At 44.3% G+C, this 17,010-nt stretch overlaps 1 protein-coding gene across 1 annotated transcript in view; it reads right to left on the bottom strand.

Annotated features, from left to right (window-relative positions):
• Positions 1 to 7,629, bottom strand: part of ENTPD1 (ectonucleoside triphosphate diphosphohydrolase 1) — a 33,521-nt gene extending 25,892 nt beyond the window's left edge. Inside the window, exon 1 of the mRNA XM_083505185.1 lies at positions 7,480 to 7,629. Coding sequence (XP_083361311.1) covers positions 7,480 to 7,591 — 112 coding nt within the window. The 5' untranslated portion in view covers positions 7,592 to 7,629. The remainder of the gene's footprint in view (positions 1 to 7,479) is intronic.
• Between the last annotated feature and the right edge of the window lie 9,381 nt (positions 7,630 to 17,010).

The following is a 17,010-nucleotide window of genomic DNA, read 5'->3' on the forward strand; positions in this document are numbered from 1 at the left end:
CAAGTATGAGCATAGGTCCTATGTGTGTGCCAACAGAGGCTTGTCAGTGCCCAAGAAACGCCCTTTCTCATCCTCACCAAACGCACAGCTGGGGGGCATGACCCTGCTCCCCCTCTGAGGCCACACCCACAACAGGCAATATAAACTCTATGATACCGCTTTAACAGCCATGGCTTCTCCGCATAGGATCCTGGGAACTGCAGTTTGTTAACTGCAGTTTATGGAGCTACAATTCTCAAGAGTGGTTTAACAATCACTCCTTCTTCCCAGGGAACTCTAGGAAATGCCGCTCTGTGGCAGGGATGGAGTCTCTTAGCAACTCACAACCGCAGTTTCCAGGGTTCTTTGGTGAAAGCCAAAGTGTGGTACAATAGAGCTTTAAATATATGGCATGGATGTGGCCTCCATGTAAGTGGGACGTTCATTTGAACACCCCCCCCCCCGGGCAAAAACAGCAATGGTGCTCTAAACCACTGTGCCACAGAGGAACAGCTGGCTTCAGGTTGGGCATTGATGCTGCTGTCTGTGTTGCAGGCCTTGCTGCTGCCCCTCAAGGAGAGCTGCTGGACTGCCTGCAGAGCCGCACGGCTGCATACACACCATACACTTAAGGCACATGACTTTCCCCAAAGAATGCTGGGAACTTTGGTTTGTTAAGGGTGCGGGATATTGTAGCTCAGTGAGGGTAAACTACAGTTCCCAGGTTTCTTTGGGAGGAAGTCAAGTACATTAAATGTCTGGTGTGTATATTCAACCGCAGGAACTTACAATGACCAGCAATGGTCAGCAGATGCAACAGATAGTTCCTGTGCCTAGATTCTCACTAAGGGGTGAGTAAGTACTGCTTTCTATTTTGTGTCCCCTGTCTCTGGCGCCACAAAGTCCTCTTTCGGTATTAGATAATATAGTTACCCTGGGCTGTCTTTAGCATATGTACCACCGGGGTGTGAAGATCTGCCCAGCGCCCCCAAATTTAGATTAGCCACCACCAAATTAACTTTTCTTGAGCTTTTTGGGGGGAGGGGGGAGGCAAAAGTTGTTGACCTTTTTTTTCTGTTTCCAGACTTGGGAATATTTGATGCTACGGAGTAACAGAACGACAAAGGAGGGAGGCAGGGATGTATACAGTAGGTATACATTTGGCGCCCCACTGAATTCGGTTCCCGGGTGCCCTGCACCCCTTGCACCCCCAGGTAAAGACGGCCCTGTAGTCACCCATCGCATGTATGGAGCTGAGGCTCCTGTTGAGTATTTGCATCCTGAGTCCTCTTGAGAAGACATGGGCTAGCAATATGCCTTTCCTTACTTTGTTGTTAGCTCTGGCTGTTTACACAAAGTTTTGTGCAGCATGCCGTTTCATCACAGGCCCCATCATCAAAATCCCCACATGTGTGTTCTAAATTCTTTAGACATGAGGACAGGGTGATATAACTCTATGTCATGCAAGATGCGTATGCTCCTTGGATGAGGTTTATAGACCGGCGGTGGTGTGCTGTAACGGACTGTAGAGAGTGAATCAGAATCCTATCCTCCAGGGAATGGAGGAAGAGGAGGCACACCTTCAAAGATCTGAGCATCAACAAAGATCTCTTTCTCTGCAGTTTCTCGCACTGCCTCTGGACATATGCTTTCCAAACAGCTCACTTTCAGATAGTTCAGGTTACAGGGTCCCTTTGCACCCAGCCATTTCTAAGCATTTTTTAACAGCTTTGTATTTAAAATCTTGTCTGGCAGTCAAAGGAGTTCAGGATTTCCATGCAGGTGTGAGAGAGAAATGGAGGGAAACACTGCCCCATCCTTCCTTCTCCAGCCTGCTTGGTTTCTGTTCTACCTACAGAGAAAGGAACATGCAATGGACTAGCAGAGGGTGGGGCAGAATGATCCTGAACTATTCAGAAGCCGACCGTCTCTGACATTGGAGGAAGAACATAGTCATCAGGTTTTGCTGTTGATTGCCTTATCTCTCATGAATTTGTCTAATCCTTTTTTAATGCTAAGCAAGTTGGTGGCCATTCCTGCCTCTTGTGGGAGTGAACACTATAGTTACGCAATGCGTTATGTGATGTGAAAATGCACGCTGCTGGCCTCATAGTGGGCCACTATAAAACTTTGCAAGCTAATAACTTTTGTGGGTTTATTTACCATACTGTTTTGTACTGTAATAGGACACAATGTCGGCTCTTTTAAGAACCCGGCCAACATTTCCATTACATTTCAATGTTGTTATGAAATGTTCCTGAAGTATGCTAAGAAACATGGCAAAGTTCTTGTCAGCTCCTTCCTCATAAAAGACAAATGAATGCTAAATTTTTCCAGCTGCGCTTCACATTGCAGAAATTGAAAATAATGTGAATTCTATATTTTTTTGCATACTGCTGAAGGGGTTTTGGAAAATGGTGGTGTGTTCCTTCCACTCATGATATTTTGTGGGCTTATCATTCTGAAAAGCTGGGGGGAGGGATATACAGGGTTTTATAAAAGCGTTTGAATTTAGCTCAGCCTCTCCTCTCCTCATCTCTCTCTGCCTTCTGCTTGAAAACGAGACATTTGACACCCTGTCATTTGGATAATGATCATGAATAACAGCCTCTGTTGTTTATTCCAACATGGAAAAGAATTTTTTTTATATAAGAGAAGCATCATCACGACTTTATCAGCCTCTTCCAACCTCCAATCTGTTTGGGTTCTTGCAAAGGACTTGATGAGAACAAGATAACAATTTTGTGGGTTGTCTAACCTGGGAAGCAGACTATGCAGTAAACACTTGCATGATGACTATGTAACATCTAGTAAGACACAAGCAATTAGGGAAATGGTTTGCCAAACACTTAGCATATTTGAGTTCTGCTGTTCAGTGCTATGGGGAGTTTCTTGCTCTCTAGAAATGCTTCTTTCATATCCATGTGGAGAAAGAAGGCAGTTTTGACTTCACCACATACTACGAGACACTCTCTGCTTGGTGTCTGGAGTAAGTACTGTCCACAAAGATGCATCTTGTGGAGACCACCCAGGAACACACAATTTGCATCTCCTACAGGCACAGTATGACTCCGGCAGGCACAGTTATGTTGAAGACACCACTCCAACAGGATCTAGCCCTCTTTGCTTTCCTCCTGAAAGCAGCAACCAGTTGAGGCAGATACTTCTCCTGCCCTTCTCTGATGCTCTGCAGTGGTGACCAAGAATAGTTGCATGCAATTGATGGTGAGTTTTCCTTTTCCCCATCTCCATACCTGACAGGGTTCAAACTCAAGTGGGACCTGAATGCAGGGTCTGAAAGCTCAGTAACAAGACTTGCTATTAACATAGTAGTACTGGAAATTTTATCTGACAAGACTTTTACCTGTCTGTTCATCATCATCATTAAGAGCTGACCAAAGGAAAGAGATAGGGGATTTACAAGCCAGACTTTCAGGAAGTCTCTAGAAACCAGCATGGTAAAACAGATAACGTGACCTGATAGATCCCTGTTGTAGACAAGAGGTTCTAAGGTTTGCTTGTTCTGTGTTCTAAGCAACCAAGGAGGTGAAGCCTCCCTTAAGCCCACCATCATTTCACCTAACTGCACTGAAATCGTCAGGCAGAGGCTAGCCAAGTATTTGTTGGTGATGCTCTAGAGCTGCACTTTTTGCATCCACCAAGTTGAACCAGGGAGCCGACAAGATCCCCTCCTGCTCTGTGATTATGTGCTCAGACTTATCTTGCTTTAGGTCCTGGGTCTTACCCTCACCGATTTGTCAGAAGCCTGATTGGGCATCTTTCACTGGACAGTTGGTATTGCATGACCATTATGGTGAAGAAAGGTCACAGTCACAGCATACATTGAAAGCACATTTATTCAACTTTAAGGGTCATGGCTTTCCCCAAATAATCCTAGGAACTCTTGCTTACTCCTCACAGAGCTACGATTCCCAGCACCCTGGGCAGAGGAGGAATGATGGAGACCACCTCCCTATCCTGACCCTTTCAGAGAGGTCACAGCTCTGAGGCGGATGAGGAGAAAAGTTGGGAAATCATGGGAGAGCCAGAGCAACACCTGGCTGACAGGTTGTCATTAGAAAGCTTTCCAGACCCTCCATCTTCCAGAACCTGGCAAGTCTTAAAAGTAGGAGAGCAAAGAGCTCGAAGACAGAGGGCACTTAGCAGAAAACGTAGAGGTGATGATGATGATGAATGAGGAAGTGGGAGAGACAGGGGGGTGGAGATTCACTCAGGACATCGCCAATATCCAAGAGGCTGGGTTCTATAGCCTATCTATGTAAAGACTGAAATAAAAAAGGACTGTAAGAAACTTTTCCTTGTCTTTATACTTTCCTGGGCAATCAGCCGGGAGCCACTGACAGCATCCTGACACACCCTTAACAAACTACAGTTTCTGGGATTCTTTGGAGGAAGCACTGTGCTTTAAATCTCAGATTTGAACCATACATTAAAAGGAACCATGGTTTACACTAAGTACGTCAGCACTACTTTCCTACATACATTTCCCATCTGCTCAGAGCCTCAGTCTCTAGATGCAGTGGCCTCTGAAGGAGGAATAATGGGCATAACTAGTAGGGTTGCTGTCAAGGGTTGGCATTGCCAGGCATCTGCAAAGGGGCCCACACCCCATCAGGGGGCCAGTTGATCCAGGAACAGGCAGATAAAGCTGACGTGATTTCATCAACAGAACCTCACACCCGTCTCAAACTTCTTTGTCAGTCATACAGCAGTTATCCTCTGGTTATCGCATCACACAGAAGTAATCACTCAAAGGGCGATTTCATAGAAGTTAAGACTCTTCCCCAGAACCTACAGGAAGAGGTTAGCAAAGTATGTTCCTCAAATACATGAGCACTCTTTTTCTGAATACGTACTTCAAACCAACTTCTGACTATTACGAGTACCTGTTGAGCAACATATTGGGAAGAGGAGATTGACTTTCTCCTTTTCTTATCTAAGGTGATTGCTGGGGAGAGAAAGGAGTGGGAGGGAGAAGCAGCGGCAGCGTCACTCCAAGCAAATTGGATTTCCTTTCTGCCGCACTAATGGCGGAGAGGGTTTAAAGAGGGCAACCCCATCAGCATGAAGTAAAGCTTCCCCTCGTGGCTCCTCCGTTTCCTGTCCCAAGGGGAAGTGGAAGGCCACAAGCCAGGAGACCACAAAAAAGGAGAAGAGGCTTTCTTGCGTCTGCTGCAGGCAAGCCGAATGGCACAACTTTCTGGGCAACAAAGAAAAACATATCATGTGTGGGAAAGGTAACTGACAATTTTGTAACAGCCCAACTTGAGTTGCCAGCAGAAGAAACCCCCAATACAGTCATGACTCAAGAATCAGCCTTCTGTCAGGGAAAAGATGCAACTTATAGACAACTCTCACATTCCATTTGCTTTGGTAAATGATGCTACCCTCTATTTAAGGCATAGGCAAACTCGGCCCTCCAGATGTTTTGGGACTACAGCTCCCATCACCCCTGACCACTGGTCCTGTTAGCTAGGGATGATGGGAGTTGTAGTCCCAAAACATCTGGAGGGCCAAGTTTGCCGATGCCTGCTCTATATTCCTATGAAGAGTGTCATTGTGTACATTTGTTACTACCGGCAGACCAATTTCTGCTTTCACAGCTTTCCAGCTCCTCCACAACTCACACTTGTCCCTTGATGCAGCCACTGCTTTCCACCAGCACTTTTTGCAAAACAAACAAAAGCCACTTTGCTCTGACAGCAGTGAAGCCAGAAAAGCCTGAGCTGCTTTGCATTCCCTTCTCAAGTGACTGCAGCAGCAGGGGTTGTGTATTGCATCTCCCATCAGCCTCAGCCAGCCTGGCCAATGGTCAGGAATAATGGGAGATGTGGTGAACACCTGGAGGGCACCACGTTGGTGACCCCTGCTGTGCACGTGCACATAGGTAGAAAACTGCTGTACACTAGATCAGAATTTGGTGATCTAGCCCAGTAGTGACAACAGGTCTCCAGGGTCCCAGGCAAAGAAGCTTTCCCCATGACAAAGGGTCTGGAAACCAAGCCATATGAGAAATAGTTGAGGTCGTTGACAATGTTTAGCCTGGAGAAGAGAAGAAGGAGAGATGATATGATAGCCATCTTCAGATACCTGAATGGTGGATCAAGCTTGTTTTCAGGAGGATAGGACCTGAACCAATGGATTCAATTTACGAGAAAGGAGATTTCAACTCAATATTAGGAATAACTTTCTGGTTGTAAAAGCTGTTTGATAGTGGAACAGGCCACCTTGGAAGGTTGTGGGCACTTCACTGGAGCTTTTTAAACAGAGTTTGGACGGCCATCTGTCAAAGATTCCTTAGCCATGATTCCTGCATTGCAAGGGGTTGGACTAGATTATCGTTGGGGGATCCCTTCCAACTTTACAATTCTATGACCCTACCCTATGCTCCCTGACTCTATAACCAGAAAAGGCAAAGAACAGAACCCAAGACCTTTCGCATGCAAAGCATATGTTTCACCACTAAGCTACAATCCTTCCCTCTTGGATGCAGCGATGACACCGAGAGTAACAACCCTAGACACATAAAAGCACATCGGAGCGTCTCTCCCAGAATCTGTGTCACACATTATTTTGATTAATGCAATATGGAGTGCCAAAGATAACACAAAGTAGCCGGTGTGCTGAAGAAGGAACAGTTGAATTGCTTGAGCAAAAACACCCCAAGGCACCGCTGTGTCCTCCCCACACCCTCTTACCAGGTTATGGTCATACATACAAGTACAATCTTCTCCATCTCCTTCATTCTAATCAAGGATAACAACAACCCTGCGTGGGAGACCCCGCTCCATGTCATCACCTTACATGTCCCAATTACCAGAGTTCATTTCATTGGTTCCTGACCTCCCGAGGCAAGGTCGCCCTCTCTCTGCTACAAAAACAACCACACACACACACACACACACACACACACACACACACACACTCATCTCTCGCTTCCCACACAGCGCAAACTAGGAGCAGAAAAAAACCCATGCCACTTTTACAGACTGGAAGGAATGCAGAAAACCTGCATGTTTCAGGGACTGAACTAAATCTCCTTAACGGTGAACTCATCACCTCGGGAAGCAACACACACACACACACACACACACACACACACACGAAAAGAGAGGGTTCCCCAGGGAGCTTGGGCAGCCTGCGCCCCCTCCCTGCTTGCTGGGAGACACATTCGGAAGGAAGACGCTTCCACGAGCTCCCTCTTGAATGGCAAATCCGAATGACTATACCCTCCGCATGAATATTCATGAATTCCTCAAACTTTTTTGTCTGAGTGTGTCGAGGCTGACATCACAGCCCGGCAGAGCTGCCAGCAAAAAAATCCTTCTCTCCCCCCCCCCCCCCGCCGCCTTTCAGTTTCTTCCTTTGGGGGAGAGTAGGGGGTGGGGGAGGGAAAGGAGGGGGGGATGCCTGGCTTCTTTCTTCTTCTTCTTTTCTTCCCCCTCTTCCAATTCAGAGCGACTTATTTTGGTTCCTTACCCTTTGGCTCGTCCATCACTGCCTCCTCCTGTGCCCACTTCCCGCTCTCCCCTCTCTCTCTCTTTCTCCAGCCTCCTTTGCTCAGCTTCGGTTGGCTCTGCGAGGGGCACATTCAGCGGGGCTATTTAACGGTCCAGCACTGTGGGTGGGAGGGGTTAGCTTAACTCCGCATGACTCAGAAGGAACCTAGAAGCAGGTCAGTGTTGTGCTGTGCACTCACACACAGTTAAGACACACACACACACACTAGATATCTCAGGGTTGCAGCCTGCTCTAGTCCCCCAGGGCCTCAAGTGCCACACACCCCTTTTCTGTTGGCAGCTGAGGTGCCTTTTATCCAAATACTAGCACGCTTTGCCTCCCCAACTTGGAGAGCTGCAACCAGAGGCAGATAGATGCATATCTATCTCCCTGTGGTCGGTCCTTTGCCGGGAGAACAGTGACTTTGCTGTGTACAAAACAATGGCTTGCCTGCCTCTGAAGTTGCCTAGCACTCAAGAGACGGTATAGGAGTGGGAGACGTGTTCATGGCCAGGCCTCCTGGCCTCCCCCAATTCTGCTAGCTTCCAGGCTATGGGCGTAGCCAAGGGGGGTGCAGGAGGGCAAGGGGGCAGCTCCCCCACACACAGATCAAGTAAATCAATAAAAAATACTTAACTGACTGTGGTTCTACTCCCCCCAATATGAAACCTGCCCACCCCCCCCAACATAAATCCTGGCTATGCCCATGTTCCAGGCTTATAAATATTGCCGTTGATTTATTACCATTATTTATCCCCCACCTTTCAGGATACAACACCCCCACCCCCCAGTGACTTAATAAGTAACAAATAGCAAGGTAACAAGTAACAAGTTACGTAACGAAATTGCTTAACAAGTAACATTTGCAAATAACAAAGCTCACGAAAATATTAACGTATAAATGTAGCATGTGCAAAGATTAGACTAAGCCTATGCTCAGTGATATTGGCCTTCCACCCAGAGCACCACCTCCGTCCTTTTTTATATCAAATGGAGGTTTATTCGCCATAATTCTTTTTAAAAAATAAAACAACAACAAAACCCTTATTTTCATTTCATTAAATTGTTTGAGATAAAAATTGCCTATAGTGCAGGAAGGCACTATAGAAATGAAATATAGGATCAGATGCAGAGCGGTGGGGGGTGGATAACTACAAAGAGTCTTGTGGCTTCTGAAAGACTTATCATACTTGTAATGGCATAAGGTTGCAGCCCACTTCATCAAACACATTCATTTATATCCTGAGTTGCAGGTATGTCTATGCATTGGGTGTGTGCATAGACAGTGAGATCAGAAGGAAAGGAAATGCCAAAAGGTACAGTTGCCAATAATTACGTTATCAACAGTTGTTGATGACAACACAGACGTCCTGGCATTGGCAAGCTAATCAACATATGTTGCAAGGGTTGTTTTTGGGTTTTTTAAATCCTTTGTCCTGATTAGTTCCACAAGTGATAGCACTGAACTTCTCAATGGATTGTAATTCAGTAATTTCATATTGCAGTCTCCCTTTGAAGTTCCTTTGATGCCCAATGAACATTTTAAGTTCAGCTATAGTGTGTCCTGGGAGGTTCAAATATACACCCACTAATTTTTGCATACCCTATATATCAGTAGCATGAAATTTCTGAAGTCAGAGTTTAAAAAAATGTGTTTGCTTCAGTGTGTGTGTCCTAAAACTGTGTTTCGAGTCAAGTTTGCACAGTGTTGTACACATCATTATGATTTGATGTGGTTCCATCCCCACCAGCCTTCCACCCCCCCCACCCCACTCCTATTGGTGAAGCTTTCATCCCTCCAACTCTGCCCCACTAGAAACCATCTTTCTGTGGCTGCCATCTGCAGCCATGGGATTTACTCCCGGGTAAGAGAAGAAAAGTCTAAGTGAACACACAACAGAAATAAAGTTTAAACTCATTCTTAGCATTTATAGCCCCTCTTTTGACCTACAGACAACTCACCTACTACCACCTTTTAAAAAGCCAGCAATCTATTTTTTCCCTCCGGTGAGCAGTGGCTGGTGCAACTGATGTGCTCTTGTGCAGAATGGGGTGCTGTTATTGGCAAGAGAGGCATGAAGGGAGAGAGCTGTTTGGAAGCCCCACGGAATCCAATAGGACATACTTCTGAGCAAACATGGTTTAAAGGGCAGTCTTAGTTCTGAATCAACAGAATTAGGACAAGATGGCAGGCAGTGGCGGTGGATGGGAAGTGGGGGTGCTCCTTTGTGATACCCCACCTGATATTTGGAATGTATGACTACCCCAATAAACATTTTCACTGTATAATTCCTCCTGGAATTCACCATACATTGTAAAATAAGTGAAGCTGGATTGAGGAGAAAACTGCGTCAAAGTGCAGTATTTTATATGCTGGTCTACAACCGTAATAAAGATTTGTTGTTGTCATTGCAGTAATTTAGGAAAATAAACTATGAAATGTTTGGGGTTTGAGGGTAATATCTAGTGTACAAAGTGTACATGCATTTAGCATTCCATGAATGAGCCTCATGCTCACGATCTGCCCTCCTCCTCTGTTGTGACTATAAGGAGATTCAGTTTTGCTACTCTTTTCAGCTAGCTATGGTTTGTCATAGGCAAACCCAGATAAATTGTGGTTAGTTTTAACTATATTTTAAATAAATAATCAAACATCAATGGCTTCCCTAAACCATTGTTAAGGTTAACCAAAGTTATGAACCTTGCACATAACAAAGCACATCTACAGTTAGTTGAAAATGAGAGGAAAAACTTACGATTTTTCCTTATGCCCGCCCCGGAAGAGAGGAGAACACACAAGCCTAAGGCTCATGCACATAATGCTAAGCTAAAATATGTGTGATTCAGGCAGTCGTTTTCTTACTCTCAGTTACCCTCAGTTTCACTTCTTTAAAATCTTACATAGTCCTGAATGGCTGGATATCACCACCTTTAGTTTAAATTCTCTTCTTACAAAGAACAATACAGGAGTCACATGCCCTGTCCTATTCAATTGACATTCTAGCCTCAGGAAACAGTGGTTTATTCCGCTGTAGGTTCAGAGCACACAAAAGTGTGTGTATGGGAGGGAATATGCTATTTCCCACATGAGAGGGTAGAGTTGTGATGAGTCAGCTCCACTTCAGGTCGCATGGGTGACATTCATTTGTGGACATGTGGTAAGCAGAAAATGAACACTGCTCAGCTTGCTAAGCCTTTTCCACAGGTTATGCAGTCAATTGTTTATTTGCTTACAGGGTTTTTAAACCACAAGCCGTCTGCTTCTGCTTGCAAGAAGCTGGCTAATTAGGGCTTTTCTGCATGGTTAGCTTTTTATCCGTTAAAACTGTGGCTGCTTTTATTTGTACTGCACAGTTCATACACCTGATATTGGGTACTGCTAGGCTTACTCAGAGGTCTTTGCTGAGGTACAATGTAAAAAGCATTTTTGGCAATCCCAAGTATACTATGCTTTTCCATGTGAGCTACAGAAGCAGCTCTTTTGTGCTAATTCTCAACATTATTATTATTATTATTTCGAAAAGAGAAGTGTCATTTTCCATCCCAGTACAAGGAGATACTCATTTGAGAGCTGAAGCACAAGTGGCTACACAACTTTGGGCTGGCAAGCAACTGCCAGGAGTTCTGATCCTTATAGTTGCGTGGCATCACGAGGAAACAATGCTGTCCTGTAGTTCCTCAAAAACTATTTTAGTTAGATGAGGAAAATGAGGAAGTATAATTAAAGTATTTTTTCCTAACATTGGGAAAGCTCCTCAAGGTCACATTCCTGTTTTAAATTTTGTTCTCTTACAAATTTTGTTCTCTTAGGCTGGAGTCTAAGGAATGGGGAAGAGCAGGGACATGGTACCAGGAGACAAATGCAAAGTTTGTGGGCCAGGTCATTCCCAATTCTAATAAAAAGGCAGTCGTGCAGTATGAGGCCAAACTAAAATGTAAAGGTAAAGGTAGCCCTGACCATTAGGTCCAGTTATGAACGACTCTGGGGTTGTGGCGCTCATCTCGCTCTATAGGCTGAGGGAGCTGGCATTTGTCTGTGGGCAGCATGACTAAGCTGCTTCTAGCAAACCAGAGAAGCGCACGGAAACGCTGTTTGCCTTCCCGCCAGAGCGGTACCTATTTATCTACTTGCACTTGACGTGCTTTCAAACTGCTAGGTGGGCAGGAGCTGGGACCGAGCAATGGGAGCTCACCCTGTTGCAGCAATTCGAACTGCCGACCTTCTGATGGTCAGTTTCTCTTCTGGTTTTATTTCTGGATTTTCTCTATTAGTTTTTATCCTATCCAGAATCCTAGATATTTTAGTCTGGTTATAATTTAAATGTTTGGTCCTTTGCTGGGTAATAAAGACATATCCTTGTATACTCTAGTCTTTGCTTCAGGATCCAGGATCCTTTACCATATAAACGAGAATTCCATCTTTCTCACAGTTAAATGAAAGCTTTTCTCTTTAGGCAGTGACATATTTTACAGAAACTACAGGCAATACAGTTTTTCAAAAACTTACCCCACAACTTGTAGTCTCTTGAGACTAATCCAATCAAGATTGGCTAGATAGGTTAGACAGACAGCAATTCTATGCAGTTACCTAAGTGTAAGTCTCATTGAACTTAATGGGATTTACTACTGAGTAGGTATGTAAACGATAGCAGTCTTCACTAAGCACAAAATATTTTCCCCTTACCACAAACCCTGTATGCTGAATCATCACATCTGGGTTTTTCCTGCTGGTATCCCCCCAGACGAGTGGCAATATCAACTCATGTTTTTTTAAACAGTTCTCTGGTTTCTAATGGACTTTACTGCACTATCGCTCTTGTTACAGCTGACTGTACAAGGACGGTTTAAAGTTGAACTTGCACAGGGACTTGCCACATGCCCAGGCATTGCCATGCCTTTCCCAACTTCCTTATGCTAAAAGGCATGCCTTAAATAAAAGAAACACAGAGCAGCACTACTTTCTAGGGAGAAATGTTTTTCTCTGAACAGTGCCACAGGCAATGTATTAGAACATAAGGGGACTTTTCATGGCGTCTCAGTTTGTAATGTATTTTAAAAGCCCTAGATACACCAGTGATCTGTGCCAGTGAGACTTGAGCTTGTAAATATGAGCCTGTATATAACTCAGGTAGTGCGGAATCCATTAGGGTCGCCTCTAGACTGCCAATATTTTGCAGCAATGATTTAAGAGCATACTGGATATTTTGATTTACACAATTAAAGTGGAGTAAAGTGCTCCAGCACAACAAATTCACTTAAAAAACCAAAACCAAAACTGAACTTTGCGGTTCAGAAAGTGCCTGGGAAATGCACTCAAAAAGTGTGGGATAAACAGCTGCTTAACAGGAAGATGCATAGCCACTGTGCAAGCAAGTTAGGATGAATGCTCAATAAACATATTGTCTGGAGTAGACCTATGAAGCCCTGATCTCTAGACCCACCATTCTAACGTGGCTTCTTCTCTTTGGGGTCATTTTACAAGAGGAGAAGAGTTTTGTTTTGTCTTTGGTCTGAACATTAGAGGAGGAAAGAGATTACCCTCCTAGAACATTAAAATACATGAAAATCTCAACACTGGGCCTATAGATACTTAGGTGAATGTGCTATGGCCAGCTTGCGTCTTCAAAAAATGCTTTTGACTTGTTTAGGGGTGTTTGTCAAAGGCAGAAAACATTAAACATTTCTGCAAAACTTTGAAAAACTGATCACCGTCCACTTTGAATTCTAATAACTACACAGACAACTGTAGAGGGTGTTTTAGAATAATAAAGAAAGAAGAGGAAATTGGGTGTGGGGTCAATATATGCTCAGTGTCTGGGCAAATAATTAGATCTGGAAGCAAGAAGTGAAAGTCTGACAAATTGCCTGCCAGGCTTCTTTTGCTGGGGCAGCATAAAGTTATCACAAAGCTTCCTGTTTCCAGCTAGTGACAATCTTACAATTGCCGAAGGCTAAAGTCAACAAAGCTCCACCATCGTAATTGGCACCAAGACAGAAGTTGCTGTGTTGGCGCCTAGATTGTGGGCTCGTCCACACTTCTGCCTGCCCCATGCTTTCTAGACATGGGTCAGAGCGGTTCTGCATTTGCTCCACAGCTTTCCCCTGGAAAACATGCTCTTCACCACTGCACAGGAACAAATGGCAATCTGCAGAAAACCTGATTCCTATTTGTTCCAAATCAGAGGTAAAGAGCAGGTTTTATCAGGGGAAAGTGGCAGGGCAAAAAGAAAGGGCACTTAGGTGCCCTTAGTGTATAACAAAATATTGCTGGTAAGGAAGGATGCAATCACAACAATCAGTGAGTTGCTAGAAAGTGGGAATTGGATCTGGGAGCCTTCGTAATGTTCTCCATTTAAATTAGGGTTTCCCAAACTTGGGTCTCCAACTGTTGTTAGACTACAACTCCCATCATCCGTAGCTAGCATAACCAGTGGTCAGGGATGATGGGAATTGTAGTCCAAAAACAGCTGGTGACCCAAGTTTGGGAAACCCTGGTTTAAATTGATGAGCACATTAGAGGCGTTTAATAAGCTATTTCTTATTAAATATACAATCGGTCCTTTCTCTCTTTTAGTTACCGGTACTTTCTCCCTCTGCTGCTATCCGTGCCTCCAGCTTGGGCCTTCCAGCCTTGGGTTAATGGAGAAGCCTTTGATAAGTCACCACATCTCATCTTTAGTTTTACCAGGGTTAGAATTAGCAACTCATGTATGCACTAGTCTGTGTGGTAAGCCACTGGGGCTTCAGGATGGACAGGGTCCCTAACCACCTGATCTGTAAAGGCAATTAACTCCCCCAGGTAAGGCTGGAACTTCTTCTGGACAACAAGTATCTACTGTGCTCCTGGACCTCAGATTCCTGGTTCCCATATATGGCACAGTGGCTGCTGATGCAGTGGTGCAGTCAAGACAGGATTTGGAACAGAAGCCCAGGGCCTCACTCAGCAGAATGAGCCAGAGTAGGGCCCCCAATGCAGCAAGGTTGGCTTACCAAATTTTGAGAATGGCCATCAGCAACTTTCGGTAATCCTGGAAGGGGTAAGATGCAAAAGATGAAAAATCAGAGAGATTTCTGATCTGCTCCTGAAAGACAGAACCATCAGGAGGGAATTTCAATTTGTGTACCTAAGGGATGCTTGGAGAGACGGATCTCTACGAAACTGGGTTTTTGAAGATACGTGGCATTTTATTCTCAGGTCCTTCTCTGCACATACTTGCCACTGCAAAAGCATGTGAGATAGCTCTTTCCATCGTGTCTCTTGACCATTAGCCAGTACCAAGACAACAATGTTCCAAATATTTATGTCTTATCTTCTTGTAGACAGAACATAGCAACAAATGATGAGGAATATCTTCCAAAACTGCCTCACCATGCTCCTAACATCCTCCATGCAGAATTGTAGAGGGCTTCGTCTGGAAACAAAATGTCAGGGCTTTATCCCTTTTTGTTTGTCTATGGAAGTATTTTCTTCTTTACATATACACAAACATTAAATAAACACATTCCACAAATGCTCACTGTTTCTGTATGTTGAAGTGCTTGGAAACGTGGGGTAGGGGGGAGAGAGAAGAGCAAAAAAGGGAGCAGGTAAGTGAAAAGGAAAATATATAGTGCAAAGCCAAGACACATCATATCTAAAATATATTTTGTTCCTCTTAGTCAGCTATTCAGCATTGTGTCAAGCCGTTGCTACCCCACACTTCCCAATACATTTGCCTGTCACTTTCCTTATCACAAAAACTCTGATTTTGTGGGGAGTGAGTTTGTTGCAGAAGACCTCCAAGTCAACTCTAATGGCAAAACCTGAATTGGCTGGTACCAAGATTGAATCAAAGCTTAAAATAACATCAGTCTGAAAGCAGCCTTTTTGCATTCAGTGGTCTGTGTTTGCTTGAGCTTGAGTATGGATTAAGGAATCTGAGCTCCTGTGTTCTGATTCGATACATGATGTCCAATCACAGAACATTTCAGGATTTGGGCCGCTGCCATTGGCCTTTGAACTCCGAGTCGTGATTCGCAGCTTGGAAGTTTAGACAGCCAGTCATGTTGGGAGTGGGAGTGGTCCAGGCTTTCGGGAATGTATATAAGCACTTGCTTTGTCCCTGTTTCCCAGTTATGTAGTTCAATAAAGGTTCCTGCTGTTATCGCTTTGTCTTGCCTCGTGGAACCCACCTACACTTCACTGGCGATGAGGATGGGATGCTAGGATAGGTATGCTAGGCTAGCTTCCACAAGCTGAAATCTCTGCTGGGGAACTGTCGCCTCAGCTGAACTGAAATCACTGACTGCAGCCACAAGGCATATCACACAGAGCAGATGTCATGGCCACATCACTTCACTTTGCTTGTCTGATTTCTTACATTTCTATCCTTTTTTCTTCTATCATGGAGCCTGAGGCAGTATACATATGGTTTCTGGGTGGCCACTCATCTAGCCAGACCCAGACCTGCTTAACTTCAGCAAGGTGGCAGTATCATATGATAAATTGCCATTGTACCAATTTGGGAAGTTTGTATCTAGTGTTAAGTCCTTCAAACAAGATAAGTTAATTCTCTAATAATCTATTTATGTCAGAAAACCCAAATTTGTATCAGAGTGTGAAGAGAAAGGTTTTCCTGCTGTCCTCAACTGAGTAATACTGTGCACAATTATAATCAGGAAAGGATCAAATACAAACTATCTGCCTAGGCTAGGCTGAACCAAAATGTTATTGGCTGACTTAATGATAACAAATTATTGTTATTTTACAGCAAGGTGCTTGGAACCTTGTCCTTGCCAGCTACCCATAAGAAGAGGCCCATTGCAAACATTTCCAGAATTGCCCACCTATGTATTTGTGAAGTATGGGGAAGTTTCAGTTGCAGAGTCTGGGATATTATGAATGAATTGTGATCACCTTTAATATATTAAGTGCCTTTTAAAACTGGTATGTGCATTCTGTGTGTTGCACAGAAAGACCTAGAAATCCTTGTTGAATTTTGTGGTCACAAAAGATTTTGGGATGAAGGCAGATAGATCCTTAAGAATACAAATAAGACACTGGAGAATATTCGTTTTAACAACATTGGCTTTCTTTCATGAATGACTTCATAGTTTTCCACCATGCCATGTGTGGAGTGGTTTGTTGTGTGGTTCGACATTGTTTGAACCTAACTGTGTTATTATTTTCTATACTGCCCTTCATCCGAGGACCACAGAGTGGTTTACAATATAAAAACACAAAAATATGTAACATAGAAACAAACAGAAACAATCCCTCCCCCTGGCCGTAGATTGCTTAATTAGCCAAAGGCCTGGGAGAAGAGGAGTGTTTTTGCATGACATCTAAAAATATGTAAGCCTCCCTTTGAATACCATTCCACAAGCAGGGAGTCACTGCAGAAAAGGCTTGCTCTTGTGTTGCCACCCTCCAGAACTCTCATGGAAGAGGCACACAGAGAAGGGCCTCAGATGAAAGCTGGTAGTAAGCAAAAGTCAACCTTGCCTGTGGTTGTCTTGTTCTTGGAGAGA

Source organism: Podarcis liolepis (assembly GCF_965112155.1).
Source record: "Podarcis liolepis genome assembly, chromosome: 5".
Classification (NCBI taxonomy): domain Eukaryota; kingdom Metazoa; phylum Chordata; class Lepidosauria; order Squamata; family Lacertidae; genus Podarcis; species Podarcis liolepis.